The sequence below is a fragment of the Microtus ochrogaster genome, chromosome 16 (assembly GCF_000317375.1).
Source record: "Microtus ochrogaster isolate Prairie Vole_2 chromosome 16, MicOch1.0, whole genome shotgun sequence".
Classification (NCBI taxonomy): domain Eukaryota; kingdom Metazoa; phylum Chordata; class Mammalia; order Rodentia; family Cricetidae; genus Microtus; species Microtus ochrogaster.
Window position 1 is genome coordinate 30,807,844 of NC_022018.1, and position 13,901 is coordinate 30,821,744.

Genomic DNA, 13,901 nt, shown 5'->3' on the forward strand with positions numbered 1-13,901 from the left:
TGAATCCAAAGACAAACATATAGGCATCCTCCTGAATATTAACCTTCATCAGGCAACGAAAGGAGACAGAGACCCACATTGGAGCACCGGACAGAAATCTCAAGGTCCAAATCAGAAGCAGAAGGAGGGGGAGCACGAGCAAATACAGTGTTTTTCTGATAGGCCTGACTTTATAAGTGACTTCATCTTCTTCTTCTTCTTCTTCTTCTTCTTCTTCTTCTTCTTCTTCTTCTTCTTCTTCTTCTTCTTCTTCTTTTTACTTTTCTAATTTCTTTTGTTTCTTCCTCACTTTATTTTATATTTTTAAAAAGAAGAAGACAAACTATCTTTTTTCATTTTAGATACCAATCCCAGTTCTCACACCCTCCCTCCTCCCATTCACTCCACCTTCCCCTCCATTACATTCCACATTCACTCCACAGAGAGGGCAAAGGGCATTGCTCCAAGGAAGGACCAAGACCCTCACCACTATATCAGGCTGAGCAAGGTATCCATCCAAAGACAATGGGGCCCCAAAAGCCAGTAAAAGCAGTAGGTAACAATCCTGGTGCCATTGCCCCACAGTCTGCCCTAGACTTACAGCTGTCATCCACATTCAGAAGGTCATGTTTGGTCCTATACTTGTTCCTTCCCTTTCCGGTTGGAGATGGTGAGCTCCCATTAGCTCAGGTAAACTGTTTCAGTGGGTGTCCCCATCATGGTTGTACCTCTTTGCTTCAACTGGACTTTGAGAGCTCAGACCTATGCTCCACTGCAAGTCTCTGCCCTGTCTTGATCAGTTGCTGAATCAAGGTTCTCAGTGGCATTTAAGATAGTCATCAATCTTACTACAGGGCACGGCCAATTTGGGCATCCTGTCCGCTATTGCTTAGGGTCTTAGCTGGGGTCATCCTTGTAGATTCCTGGGAATTTCTCTAGTGCCAGGTTTCTTGCTAGCCCAGTAATGGTGCCCTTAATCAAGATATCTCTTTCTTTCCTCTACATCTCTGTCTTTCCCCATCTCAAAAATCCAGGTCCCTCAAGCTATTCTTTTCCCTTCCTTTCTCCCCTCCTCCCCCTTCTATTCTCTCTTCATCCCAATGATCCCAATTTTGTGAAAGATGAATATGATATGTACTCACTCATAAGTGGAAACTAGCTGTAAAGCAAAAGATAATGAGCCTATAGTCCATGACCCTAGAGAAGCTAAGTAACAAGGTGAACCCTAAGAAAAACATATATACATCCCCCTGGGAAGGGGAAATAGACACGATCGCCTGACAATTTTTCTTAAAGATTTTTGTGTCAGTGTTTTTTTTTTGTTCTGGTTTTTGTTTGTTTGTTTGTTTGTTTTGAGACAAAGTTTGTATAGGTAATAGTCCTGGCTGGCTTGGAACTAATTCTGTTACTCAGGCTGGGCATGAACTCAGAGATCTGCCTGCTTCTGCCTCTTAAATGCTGGGATTAAAGTTGAGAACCACCCCTGCTGACTCTCTTAAAGATTTTAATGTCCTTTATTTTATGTTTCATTTCTTGTTTTCTTTGTTTGTGTTCTGTATTCTTCTTGTACCTGGATGAACCTCTCTCTCTCTCTCTCTCTCTCTCTCTCTCTCTCTCTCTCTCTCTCTCTCTCTCTCTCTCTCTCTCTCTCTCTCTAGGTAAATAAGACACAACTCCTCTAGGGAGGGAGATTCAGAGCCTTGCTCTTCTTTGCAACCTCTGTCTTAATGAGATGATCTCTCTTTGGAGTGAGCGGATGCAATTTCATCATTGTCAAGAACAGGGTACCTTTAACTACTCAAGTAGCAGCTCTGCTATTACCAAATGAATTCCTGTACTCAATTAGCTTAAGCCTAACAACTTCAAACAGAGCAATGTTTTAAACTCCATAAAGCTGGGTTTTGAGGCTCAGGATATCTCACAAAGAAATTCTCGTATTTAAAATTCAGTGTCTTTCAAAAGTTCACTGTAAGTGTCGGGAGGAGGGGCGAGACTGGAAATACTAGCTCACTCACTCAAGAACTGCAAGGAAATCGGTGCTCTTGTAAATAAAATAAGGAACAGATAAGCTCTTTCTAATGTCCTTCAAGCAGCTGAGGCCATGGGTGAACTATGCTCCCCACATGAATTGTAGGCTATCTAAGAAAAACCCCAGTACAGACATGTTACTATTTGAGCTATTGGTCAGGATAGTCCAAGTGCTAGGCTATTACTGTTGTCTTTGGTTAACTCTCGAGTTGAAGATAAGTACCTACTACCAAAGACACTACTACATTCTTCAGTATAAGTAGAAGATTCAAACTAGAGCTAACCTGAAAACCTTTAACTTGCCAAGGCAGGGAAGCAATCAATGGTCTTATCGAACTGGAACATCAATGAACTATAACAATGCCCAGCATGGCAAGCTATCCCTATAAGTACAATGGTGGCACTCATCTTGGCAGCTCCCAATAACTGACTAATTGAACTTATGGTCCACTCAGCAGGAGGAAAATTAGGCCTGGTACTAGAAACCTAACCAACTACCTGAGACTAGTGAGATTATGAAGCTTTAAGGAGAACCTGTCGTGTCACCTTAATAGATCAGCAGAATTCCTAGCTGCACTCTCAATCTATCGTTATAGAAACAGGTAAGTGTAGCTCCCACCCCATCAAAGCTTCTCTTCACAACAAATGCACACCATTACAGAAAACTGCAACAGGTCATAATGTGCACACAGCTTCTGCACCTACGGCTCAAGGAACATTACACAGCAGGGAGCAAAAAGATTGTAAGAGCCAGAAGAGCAGAATGTGTGCTATGTGTCTCTAGAAATGACAGGGACACTACACTCATAATACCTCCACAAGATGGTTCACTGACACCTGAATATGACACCCATTAAGACATTTCCTTCAACAAAATAAAGGGATGAGAGGTCAGAGGAGAGGAAGGAAGGGGAGAGAATGGAGGGAAGAGAACAGAAGGAGAAAAAGAAGATACATACATATATACATTCATGTAGACACACACACAAGTGTGACGTACACCCTGAGGAAGAGAAGATTGAGGCACTGGTGGTCTGGAGAGCACCGCAAGCTCCACACAGAAGCCTTTGGCACAGTTCCAAAATAGAGCCTCAGCAGGTACGAAAATGCAGGTGTTGCCAGGCGAAAAGAAAGAATATCAATAGATATCTTAATATCAATAGATATCTTAATGAGAAGGGGATATCTCATGGGATCCCACCATTAGACAAAAAACTACAGACAGCTAATGACTGCTAAAATGGGGAGAGCTGGCCTCTTCAAGGAATGAGTCCCTTAATTAGTTAGTCAATACACAGCGGCCAACCCTGACATCATATACACACAAGTTACACTAAAGGAATCTGCAGGCCTTATTTACATATATGTGTGTGTGTACCAATAATAAAAATGCAAAATCAACTGGGGAAGGAAGGACATAGGAGAGGCATAAGAAAGATTGACAGGAGGGCAGGGAAGGAGGGAGATGATACAATCATATTTAATTTTTAAAATTAATTCAAAAGATTGCATAGGAATATAAACGTTTCAAATATTCAAAAGTCAAAAATGGAGATGAGGATAGGGAAGTGAGTAGGAGGAGAGGAGGGAGAGGAGGCTGAAGTTGAGATGCAAAATAAATAAATTAATTCAATTGAAAGTTGAAAGTGACTTATCTGAATAAAAATATCATACGCTAAGAGACACACCTAGACATGTGTTTAAAGTCAAAAATAAAAAACATGAAAAATATACAGCAAAATAACAAACACAAAGAAATACTGCAGTTATAATAAAATAATTTGGACTTTCCAAGGAGATAAGTATGACATTTCGCCAATGAAGAGACTATAATTATTCTAGTCTGTTATGTTCTGACCAGCATACTGACAGCTATTAACTGAGTGACAGAAATTAAAACACATGTATTTCTACACATAGGCACACACATATACAGACAGAAGTCAAAACACATGTATTTCTACACATAGGCACACACATATACAGACAGAAATTTTTTCTCCAAAATGCACTTTGAGCCCACATGCATCAGTGGTGACATAAGTTAAGTCATGAGCAGACTGTGTTTCTTTAGCTCTGGTTTCAGGGTCAGGGTGTGTTTCTTTGACCAGCCCTTTTATCCTACAATCACTGTAAAAGTAATAACTATCAGAACAAAATTCTCTCTGCTAAACATTAGCATTAAACCTAAATTTTGTTGTGTTTGGGTTGATTTCACTTATTTTTACTTTCTTCTTCCAGGAGACACAGTTTTGAAATATTTAATAACAAATGTGTATATGTGTCAGGAACACATTTGACACCATCTTAATTTGTGAATGCCCACACTCAAAGGTAGAAATGGACCATATGTTTTAGGTATAAATGAAGTGTGTGCTTTACACAACCAGACATACCGACATGTCTGTTTACTCATTACCTATAAACGCATTTTAAAAAAGAAGCTACCCCAAAAAGAATAAATAACAAAGCAACATTATCTTCAGAACTACAAGAGAGCAACCCAAAGCAGCAGAACTGATAAATAACAAACTCCTAAGTTTCAAATACATGCAAATTCGTGCTGTGTAGTCTGAATTTTTTTTAAATATTTATTTATTTATTATGTATACAATATTCTGTCTGTGTGTATGCCTGAAGGCCAGAAGAGGGCACCAGACCCCATTACAGATGGTTGTGAGCCACCATGTGGTTGCTGGGAATTGAACTCAGGACCTTTGGAAGAGCAGGCAATGCTCTTAACCTCTGAGCCATCTCTCCAGCCCCAGTCTGAATTATTTTTAAATGGGTCTAACAGTAAGGAGAATTGAACTCTTGATTCTCCAGGCCCCACCAGTAGAGTATTGTGATCATAGACATTTGCCATCACAGTTGTCTTTAAAAGATACTATTTTTTTTTATCATAGAGGATGAAGAGGTTATAAAGAATTATTATTCTGGATGGCTTAAAAACTTCAGAATAAAAAACAAACAAATACTAATTATAGCCCTTGCTAAAGTTGTTCCTGCCTCCCTTGGTAGAATATGACACCCATTAAGACATTTCCTTCAACAAAATAAAGGGATGAGAGGTCAGAGGAGAGGAAGGAAGGGGAGAGAATGGAGGGAAGAGAACAGAAGGAGAAAAAGAAGATACATACATACATACATTCATGTAGACACACACACAAGTGTGACGTACACCCTGAGGAAGAGAAGATTGAGGCACTGGTGGTCTGGAGAGCACCGCAAGCTCCACACAGAAGCCTTTGGCACAGTTCCAAAATAGAGCCTCAGCAGGTATGAAAATGCAGGTGTTGCCAGGCGAGAAGAAAGAAAGGGAGATGCCCTACGCTTGCTGAAGCTGGTTTCCCAATAGTGTGAGAGAAGAAAGTGATCGCAAATGAACAAGGTCATTACAGAAAGGTCAGGGGACATGATGAACCTCCAGAGCTGTGAATTACAACTAAGTTTACGACTTTCAGCCTCCATTGGAGATTTTATTACTAGACCTTCCTAAAGATTTTTTTTTAAGTATGTACAATAAAGATGTATTTCCTCCTCAAAATGCAACTGTTCTAGCTTCCTCTACTTCAAAGCATTTTTATCTAATGAGAAAGTAATTATAAGATGTTTCATATGCTAATTTGCTATCCATCATTATTAACTGCCATACACAGGAAAATTAAGTTTGACATTGTAAATTTAACCCCATTAGTCACATGTGCACTTAAAAGCTTAAAACACCGTATACAGTTTCAACATTGGGCCACCCTGGTGTCACTGAGATTCACACAGTAAGAAATGGGATCAATAGGCCCTGGCTAATCTAAAGCATTATGTTAATGAGCTAACAAAATTCTGTCTGTAAGGCTCTAGCAACATGATCCAGGGAAATAAATGTAAGTCCTATTTCGTAACTATTAGGAAGCACGCAGGGACCACTGTGGCTCCCACCATTTGCAGAGCTGAAACAGGCTGATGGACGAGATTTCAGAGCAGTTTGGTTTGGAGACCTTACCTCAAAAAGCAAAACAAACAAAACACAAATACATGAAGATAGGGACACTAAAAATATCAAATCACACTAAACCTTTTAGATTTCAAGCTGAAGAGATGCTTTACAATGGTAAAGAGCAATAGCTGCTTTTCCAGAGGACAAATGTCAGTCCCTAGCACAGAGCTGTCTACACCTCCAGTTCCAAGGGATCAGATGCCCTCTTCTGGCCTCCATAGGCACCAGAGATGCACGTGGTGCAGACACACATGTAGGCAAAACACCCACACTCGTAAAATAAAATTTAAACCAAAAAAAAAAAAAGTAAGATTTTGGCCAATTCCTGTTGGAAAGTGGAGAAAAACTAACAAGAGTTAATAAGCAAAATACAATAAACTGTTTCTATTTTTCCAAATAAATGGAAGCCAGGTGTGATGGCTCATACCTGAAGGCCAAGCACTCAAATGACCAAAGCAGGAAGATAGTCATGAGTTTGATAGCAGACCGGACCACGTAGTGAGTCCAAGGAAAGCCTGGGCTATAAGGATATAGGGCAGCAGGCCTACAGGAAACAGACTGAAGAACTACAAGGGTTACAGGGCCACCAGGGAACTGGGCTAAAGGTCAAAAGGGCTACAATGCTTACAGGGCTACCTGGGATACAGGGTCACAGGGAAACAAGGTTACAGGGCTACAGGAAAAACAGGGCAACAGGCAAATAGGGCCACTGGGCAACCACAGGGTACGGGATTATAGGGCCTGGTAGAAAGACAAAAAAAAAAAAAAGAAAATACAGTTTCTGAGGGAGGAAGGGAAGAAGAGGAAAAAGAAAACAGATTGAGACGAAAGAATTTGCAAATTAACGGATATTGGTGAGTGGAGAGGAAATAGGCTCAAACTATCTACCTTTTATGTGTTCTGAAATTCAAACCCATGACCTCTAAAAAATATTGTATTGCTTTACTCTATTTAACAATAAGGATATTAAATGTGGATAAAAACAATTAATCAAGGAAAGCATTGTTTTATATCTGCCACAGAGAAACTTGACATTTGAAGCGTTAGAGAGATTTCAGAAAATCCTTTGACACATGATGGAACAAACTAACTTGTTCAAACAGCACAGAACTGCTTAATTCTATGTCTGAAGGGAACCTGTATAACCAGATCCAAAACCCACCATGCACACAGTCCAATTGATCCACTGACCAATGGTGAGGCAGAAAATCACAGGAGGGAGTCTGCACACAGGGTCTCTTCCATCCTTGTCCCAGACACACAGAGACACAGCAGTTTCCTCGTCCTTAAGGCATGAGCAAGAATATCTATACTGCATCTTCACTAGGCCATGTCTGTCATCAAATCAAGTAGAGTCGGAGAGACTCTACCCGTTTCCTAGCGCTAGGTGACACAGCTCTGTCACAAGTTGGGAGGAGGGGAGGTGGCAGAGGCAACTTCAGAAACCTGACACACATCAAAAGACAGATAATAAGAAGCCACCAAAGATGTAAACAACAATCCCAAGAGCTATTTCAAATCAGAGCCACAAATGACGGTCGGAATAGACACGTTGGGTCAACGATTGTAAAATAAACAGCATTAGGTGGGAATCTAAATCATGTTTAAGTAAAACAATCAAACTTGGAGGTGCTGTGTGTAATTTCCACTCGGCCACATTCACCGCTGTTCCAGAGCTGGTAGAGAGAAGAGCTGCTTCTCCTACATACATGACGACGCCCCGGAGAAGCCTGCACTCCAGCCTGTGTGCTTAATTTCAGCCTGGCCTCATGCTTAGGTGGCTGGCCGTGTGACTCAGTTTTGGATTCAGCCTCCACCTTTCTTCAGACTCCCGACTTCAGATGACGGACTTTACCCCGAGGTTTCATGTGAACACTACCAGGGGATCGCCTGCCAAACACGCAGCGTAGTAAAGGCAGAGCTGCCTCGGCGCCCTCAGCTCAGCTGAATAATTAATCTTCATCGAATACCTAACACTGAAAGATGAAAGGCCCTATTCAACAAGGCTGGAAAACATTTCCAACAGCAAAGGAAAACAAAATGTTCCCTCTGGAGACGGAACGATTCCTTCCCCAACCCCATCCGTCACTGTTTGCAGACCAAGGTGGAGAAGTCAGCCCCAGCTGCCCTTCCTGTGGCAAAGGCAGGCACTGTCTTCGCTGCTCAGGAACGGAACGCTTTCCTTGGATTTCCCTTTGTGCTTTACAGTGGTGGGACGGATCCCAGTGCTTCACGCACGCCGGGCAAGCATTCTGCCATACCCCAGCCCCAGATGCAAACATGTTTGATAAACCTTTCTCCTCCCAAATCTGATCCTTCAACCTCACAGTAATTATATGTTCAAACCTTATGAAGTATTAAAAGATATGTGATAGGTACAAATTTAAATTGGTCATCAAGATTCTGGCCCCTTCTTAAATGCTTCCTATAGAGCAAGACAGACCCATGACTGTAAGAGGGGGTCACCACTTTTTTTTTGTTTTAAGTTTTTTGAGACAGGGTTTTTCTGTGTAGCCCTGGCTGTCCCAGAACTAGCTCTTGTAGACCATGCTGGCCTCGAACTCACAGAGATCTGCCTGCCTTTGCCTCCCGTGTGCCACCACCGCCCATCCTCACCACATGACTATTAAATCAGGAGATAAGGGTTTGTATTGATACACACTCCTGTACTCTCAGAACTTCTGAGGCAGAGACACAAAAGTACAAATTTGAGATCAGACTACACTACACAGCAAAAGTTTTGTCTCAAAAAACTAATAAAGGCCCCAGAGGGTATGTGTTGAGTAGGTCACTCTATCAGACAGGTATCTGAAGGAAGCGAAAACTTCTGAGGCTGGTTCTAGCTGGTCCCTAACCTCATAAACTGCCCTGTGAGAGAGAAGACACAAACAAGCAGCCTGTTAGATGTGGGAGTGGTCTCCACAGGAATTGAGCAAGGGCGCACAGGGACCCTGAGCCCTGCAGCCCCAAGGGAAGTTACTCTGCTGCTGACCAGTGGTGAGGAGGACCGAGGGTGAGCATGGGCGGGACTCCATCTGGGTGTGGGGAGAATTCCTTAGGTTTGGGAAGGACTCTGGGTGAATGAGGAGAGTTCCAGGTGCATGCCAGGAAGACTCTCAGTGTATGAGTGAGGGCCAGTGTGGAGAGGCCTCCAGGTTTGTGTGGAAGCCTTTGGCTTGGTGTGGCAAGGACTCCAGGTAACTAACCTGAAGTTGGTACTACTCCCCAGCCCGGTAAAGTAGGATGCCAGTGTCCTGCACCTCTGGCATCCGTGATAATACATATGGTTCGGTACCTCGGTCCTCCAGCGGGTTCCCGGCGAGGTTGATCATGTGAAGGCCTGAGTTAGGATTATGTGCTAGAGCACTGGCCAATTTCTGTGCAAAATCTCTGCAAGGAGACAAAGTGGCAGGAGTAAGGAACAAAATGCAGACTGCTCAAATAAGACATTTCAGGTTTAAAATGGAATAAAACTGAAAGAAAGGACCTCTCCCTTACAGTTTTCCATATAGGGCAACAAGGACAGCCCAGGGACAGATAGAGCTAGGGACAGAACACTTGCCTACATGGGGAAAGCGCTAGCTTCAAATGCCACTCTGTGGGTGGGACACAGGGAGAACAGACACACACATAACATTCAATTCGTTTTGATTTGACAAAACCTCACACAAAAGAGCAGAGGAAAAGCATGATTGCCCTTTGGGTTACCTATGAACGCGCCCTCCCCCCTCCCCGCAAAGGATCATTTTGTTCCCATGTAATGGTCCTACTTAGGAAGGTTGTGGAATTCTTAAGAGGTGGACCCTCACTGGAGGAAGTGGATCACCAGGAACCAGCCTTGTGATTTTGAAGCCGGACCACACTTCAGGCTGTTTGCGTCCTGAGTACAGACAATGTGACCAGCTACCTCAAGTTCCTTCTCTGAATGAAGAACTGGATTCTCAACTACTGTACCAAAAGACCCCCCTATCCCACCCCACCCCAATCTCCTCACCCCCCACTCCATCCACTAGCTACCGGAGGTTTGGTATCACTTCCAGTTCAAGATACGCTGCTGAATGCAGCTAACAGTATCACTGACCCCTTCCTGTTTTTTAAAAATTCCACAGCAAACCTGTTTTCTTAAACATTCTAGTAGGCTCTTCACTCTATCTTACTTCTTATTTCTTGTAACACGCACAGATGCAAATCTGATTGCTTTAATTACCGAGTTAAAGGCCGTCATTACTAGCACCCGATTTTGTACAAAAAGAAAAATCACTGTTTTAGCTATGTTTTAACCTGAAATAGCACACTAAGTGCTGGGGTGACAAAAATACCTGCCTTGCTCATTAATAACAATAAAGCCTTTGTTCTAACAGATTCTACCTCGTGCTCTTCAGAATAAAACTCGGGGGTGAAAGAGCGGGAGAAATGACTAAAACTGATTACTGTGAGAAAATCACAGAGAATCCGGTATTATCACTACTACAGTAGGAAAAGCTGGGCGGGCATCTTCAGTGAGACACATGTTTCGTAAGGACAACACACTCATCATCTGCCTGCTCTCACAACCTCAGTTACTATCTCCATTTCAAAGGAAAAGATGCTGAGATGCAGACTTCTAAATTCCATGCTTGAAGCTTCAGGCACCTCACTAAGGCACATACTCTTAACCACCACACTGTGGGCCCTCAGAACGTCCCACAGCACTGAAGCAGAGCATGCTATCAGATGCTTAGCTTTCATGATAATGACGCTATCATGGACTGATTGACTGGTGTGTGTTGTGATTTGACTGTGAAATTTACCTCATCGGCTCATGTATCTTAACATGTGCCCCTACCCCCAGCTGTTAGGGAGGTTGAGGAACATTGGGGGCTTTGCTAGCCAATGCAGGGCCATAGATTTGGTGATACAGATAATAGCCTGGCCTTTGTTCTGCTTGCTGACCCCTGAAGCATATAACAGCCACATGTGTGGCACTGCCCTCCACTCCAGGGTCCATGACACACTGCATCTTTGTCTACGCTGAGTCTTCCTCCCTTGAGTTGCTTCTGTTGACTATTTTGTTACCATAAGAAGATTAATATGGGTTTTTTTTTTGTTTATTTTGGTTTTTTTTCCAGAAGGAAACATTATTTGTGTACATTTGAATGTTTTTTAAAAGATCATGGACTGATCAAAAAGGCAAATGACATAAAGTCATGTGTTCACATATTCAGGAAAATACTCACGTTCTGAGTCCAGCATTTTCCAACACCAATTCTTCCAGTCGATTGGACCTACTCACCACCCTCAAAATCTGTTCACAGACATCTGTGGACTGTAACAGAAAACACTTGTTAACTGTTCTGAACATCTGATGAAAACCATTTCACTTGGGTGCTATAAATATACGAATCTATGGGGATATAAGCAAATGAAACACTCATCCATACACATTCACTCAAGAACTAATCAGACAGCATCTCCGTCATGCATCACCATGACAACCATGAGAACACCACAGCACAAAATACAGAGTCTCCAAGTGTACTACTCCTCAGGGAAGGGACAGAATTCTGAGGCCTGACCTAGTGCCAAGCCCCACACTAAATAAATATCTGCATGCTAGTAATATTTTAAAAGTTATTTTAAATTATGTGTGTGAGGACATGCGTATTTATGTATCTGTGTCTGGTTATGTGCGTTTGAGTCCAGGTACTCACGGAGGTCAGAGATCCAGGACCTTCTAGAGCTGGCATTACAGCTGGTTATGAGTCACCTGATACAGGTGCTAGGAGTGGAACTCAAGTCCTCTGGAAAAGCAGTATGAGCTCTTAACTGCTGAGGCAGCTCTCCAGGTCGTTCATAGGTTTGCATTTTTGTTTTTAAGTCATGTAGTTATGTAATTATTACACAGGGGAACTGAATATTGAAGAACTATGCCACATGCTTTTCATATTTGGATTTCTAAGTGTTCATATTTTTATACTGGCTTGCTTTAAAACTTACTGTAGCTCAGGTGTTGATAAATGATTTTATACAATTGCATTATAACCACTGGGCAGTAGTGGTGCACGCCTTTAATCCCAGCAATTGGGAGGCAGAAGCAGAGGAATCTCTGTGCGCTCAAGGCCAGCATGGTCTACAAGAGCTAGTTCCCAGGACAGCCAAGGCTACACAAAGAAACACAGTCTCAAAAGAACAAAACAATAACAACAACAACAAAAACCTGCATTATAATCAGGGGCTTACTTAAATTGTTTATGATAGAAATAAAAGAGATGACCTGCCTATGTACCATAACATACAGCAATGCACTTTATAAAACAAACAGATCCATCTCCTCAGTGTATCTGAGTTCTCTGACTTTATCTAGCAGCACATGTCTAGCTGGCATATCCAATAACTGAAATATAGTCTGAAATAAAATATCCCAAAGCGCTTCAGTTGGGTAATCTTCACAAAAGGCTATCCTGGAAATACCCAGAGACTCACTGTCTATCTCTCATCTCCCTTACATGCTGCTTTGTTCAATTCAGTCCAGAAAGCTTGCCTCACACCATTCCTGGGCTTTGATACATTCAAGTGAACTGACAGCAAAGGCAAAAATCAACTCTACCCAAGCCAAGACAATTCCCATTAGGCCGACAGCAGTGATCTCCTGTGTCTTGGTCCTATGTGTGCAGCTCTTTGTTTCGTGATGAATGTGTAAGGAGATTGATTGAGCTAGGTGTTGTCATGGCTTAAAGTGAGCATCTGGATCATGTTTTAGCAGGAATTATTCTAAGTTTTAAGAGCAGTTTAAGCAATCATGCAGAGTCCTGGCTAGCTAGCAGAGTATCTAGAAAAGGAATTTACCCAAAGGAAGCTTTGAAGATTAAGTGTCCATACTGAGTGTAAACACTGTAATGAGAATATATTTAAGGGAGTGTATGCAGGTGCGGCCAACTCTTCTTTAAGGGGTCAGTAGAGCAGAGTTCTAACAAGTTATTCATTAATGGTGCTAACTTTTATTTGTGCCAACTACATGAAAATCAGTCTTTTCTGTATCCAAGAATGTACAATGGTAACATTTTTAAAGAAATGCATACACATACCTAGACATGAGCTAGAATATAATAATCATAAAAGTTATCTTGCCTACCACATTCACAGTAAAGGAGCAGAACAATTCATTTGTAAAACTAGGAATATCATAGCTCTTTATGCTTATTTGTAGCTTTTTTTAAACATTTGACATTTTGAAATGAGATGTGGCCTTTATAAATAAATACTACAAAGTTTCATAAAAGAAAAAGTTGGAAAATAGTGGAGGAGGGCGTGGAAAGAACACAAGAGCCAGAGATGGAGAAGGATGCTGTAAACGCTGTCCCACTATGCAGCTCTCATCTCTCTTATGTGCTACTTTCCATTCAGTCCAGAAAGCCTAAATCAGACGTTCCTGGGCTTTGATACATGCCAGTGAATTGACAGTAAGACAAAAGTCAATCACACATACAAACCGAAATCCCTAAATAGTAACAAGAGAATTAGCAAAATAAGTAAATAAACAAAATATACATGGAAGCCTAGAACAGAAACAATGAACCAAATACACTGCTTGGTACAGCCATGTCATTGATGCAGCTCCCGGAATTACAAACCCAGAAAGCCAAGCAGACACCAGCTCTAAAGCTATTTTATATAGTCTACAATACTACACAGAAAGATGGTCATCACTGCATACTGTGTACTTGGAAGTCTTAAAAATGTCCTTTCAAAGATGGACACTATAGCACACGCCTACAATCCTAGCATGAGGGAGGAAAAAAAGCAGGCCTGGACTATATGAAATATAATATGATACACATGGTTCAGACTAGGATTATAGCTGCTAATAGTCTTCATAAGATCCACACAGAACATGTCAACCACTTTCTTCTTGTGGCATTTT

At 41.8% G+C, this 13,901-nt stretch overlaps 1 protein-coding gene across 15 annotated transcripts in view; it reads right to left on the minus strand.

The window, feature by feature from the left end:
* The window catches only part of Carmil1 (capping protein regulator and myosin 1 linker 1), a 261,752-nt gene that overhangs the window by 102,430 nt on the left and 145,421 nt on the right, over window positions 1-13,901 (minus strand). For all 15 annotated transcript variants that reach the window (XM_026782902.1, XM_026782904.1, XM_026782899.1 and 12 more), the window contains exons 10-11: window positions 11,218-11,306; window positions 9,297-9,391 (exon numbers count right to left, since the gene is read on the minus strand). In XM_026782902.1, coding sequence (XP_026638703.1) covers window positions 9,297-9,391; window positions 11,218-11,306 — 184 coding nt within the window. The remainder of the gene's footprint in view (window positions 1-9,296; window positions 9,392-11,217; window positions 11,307-13,901) is intronic.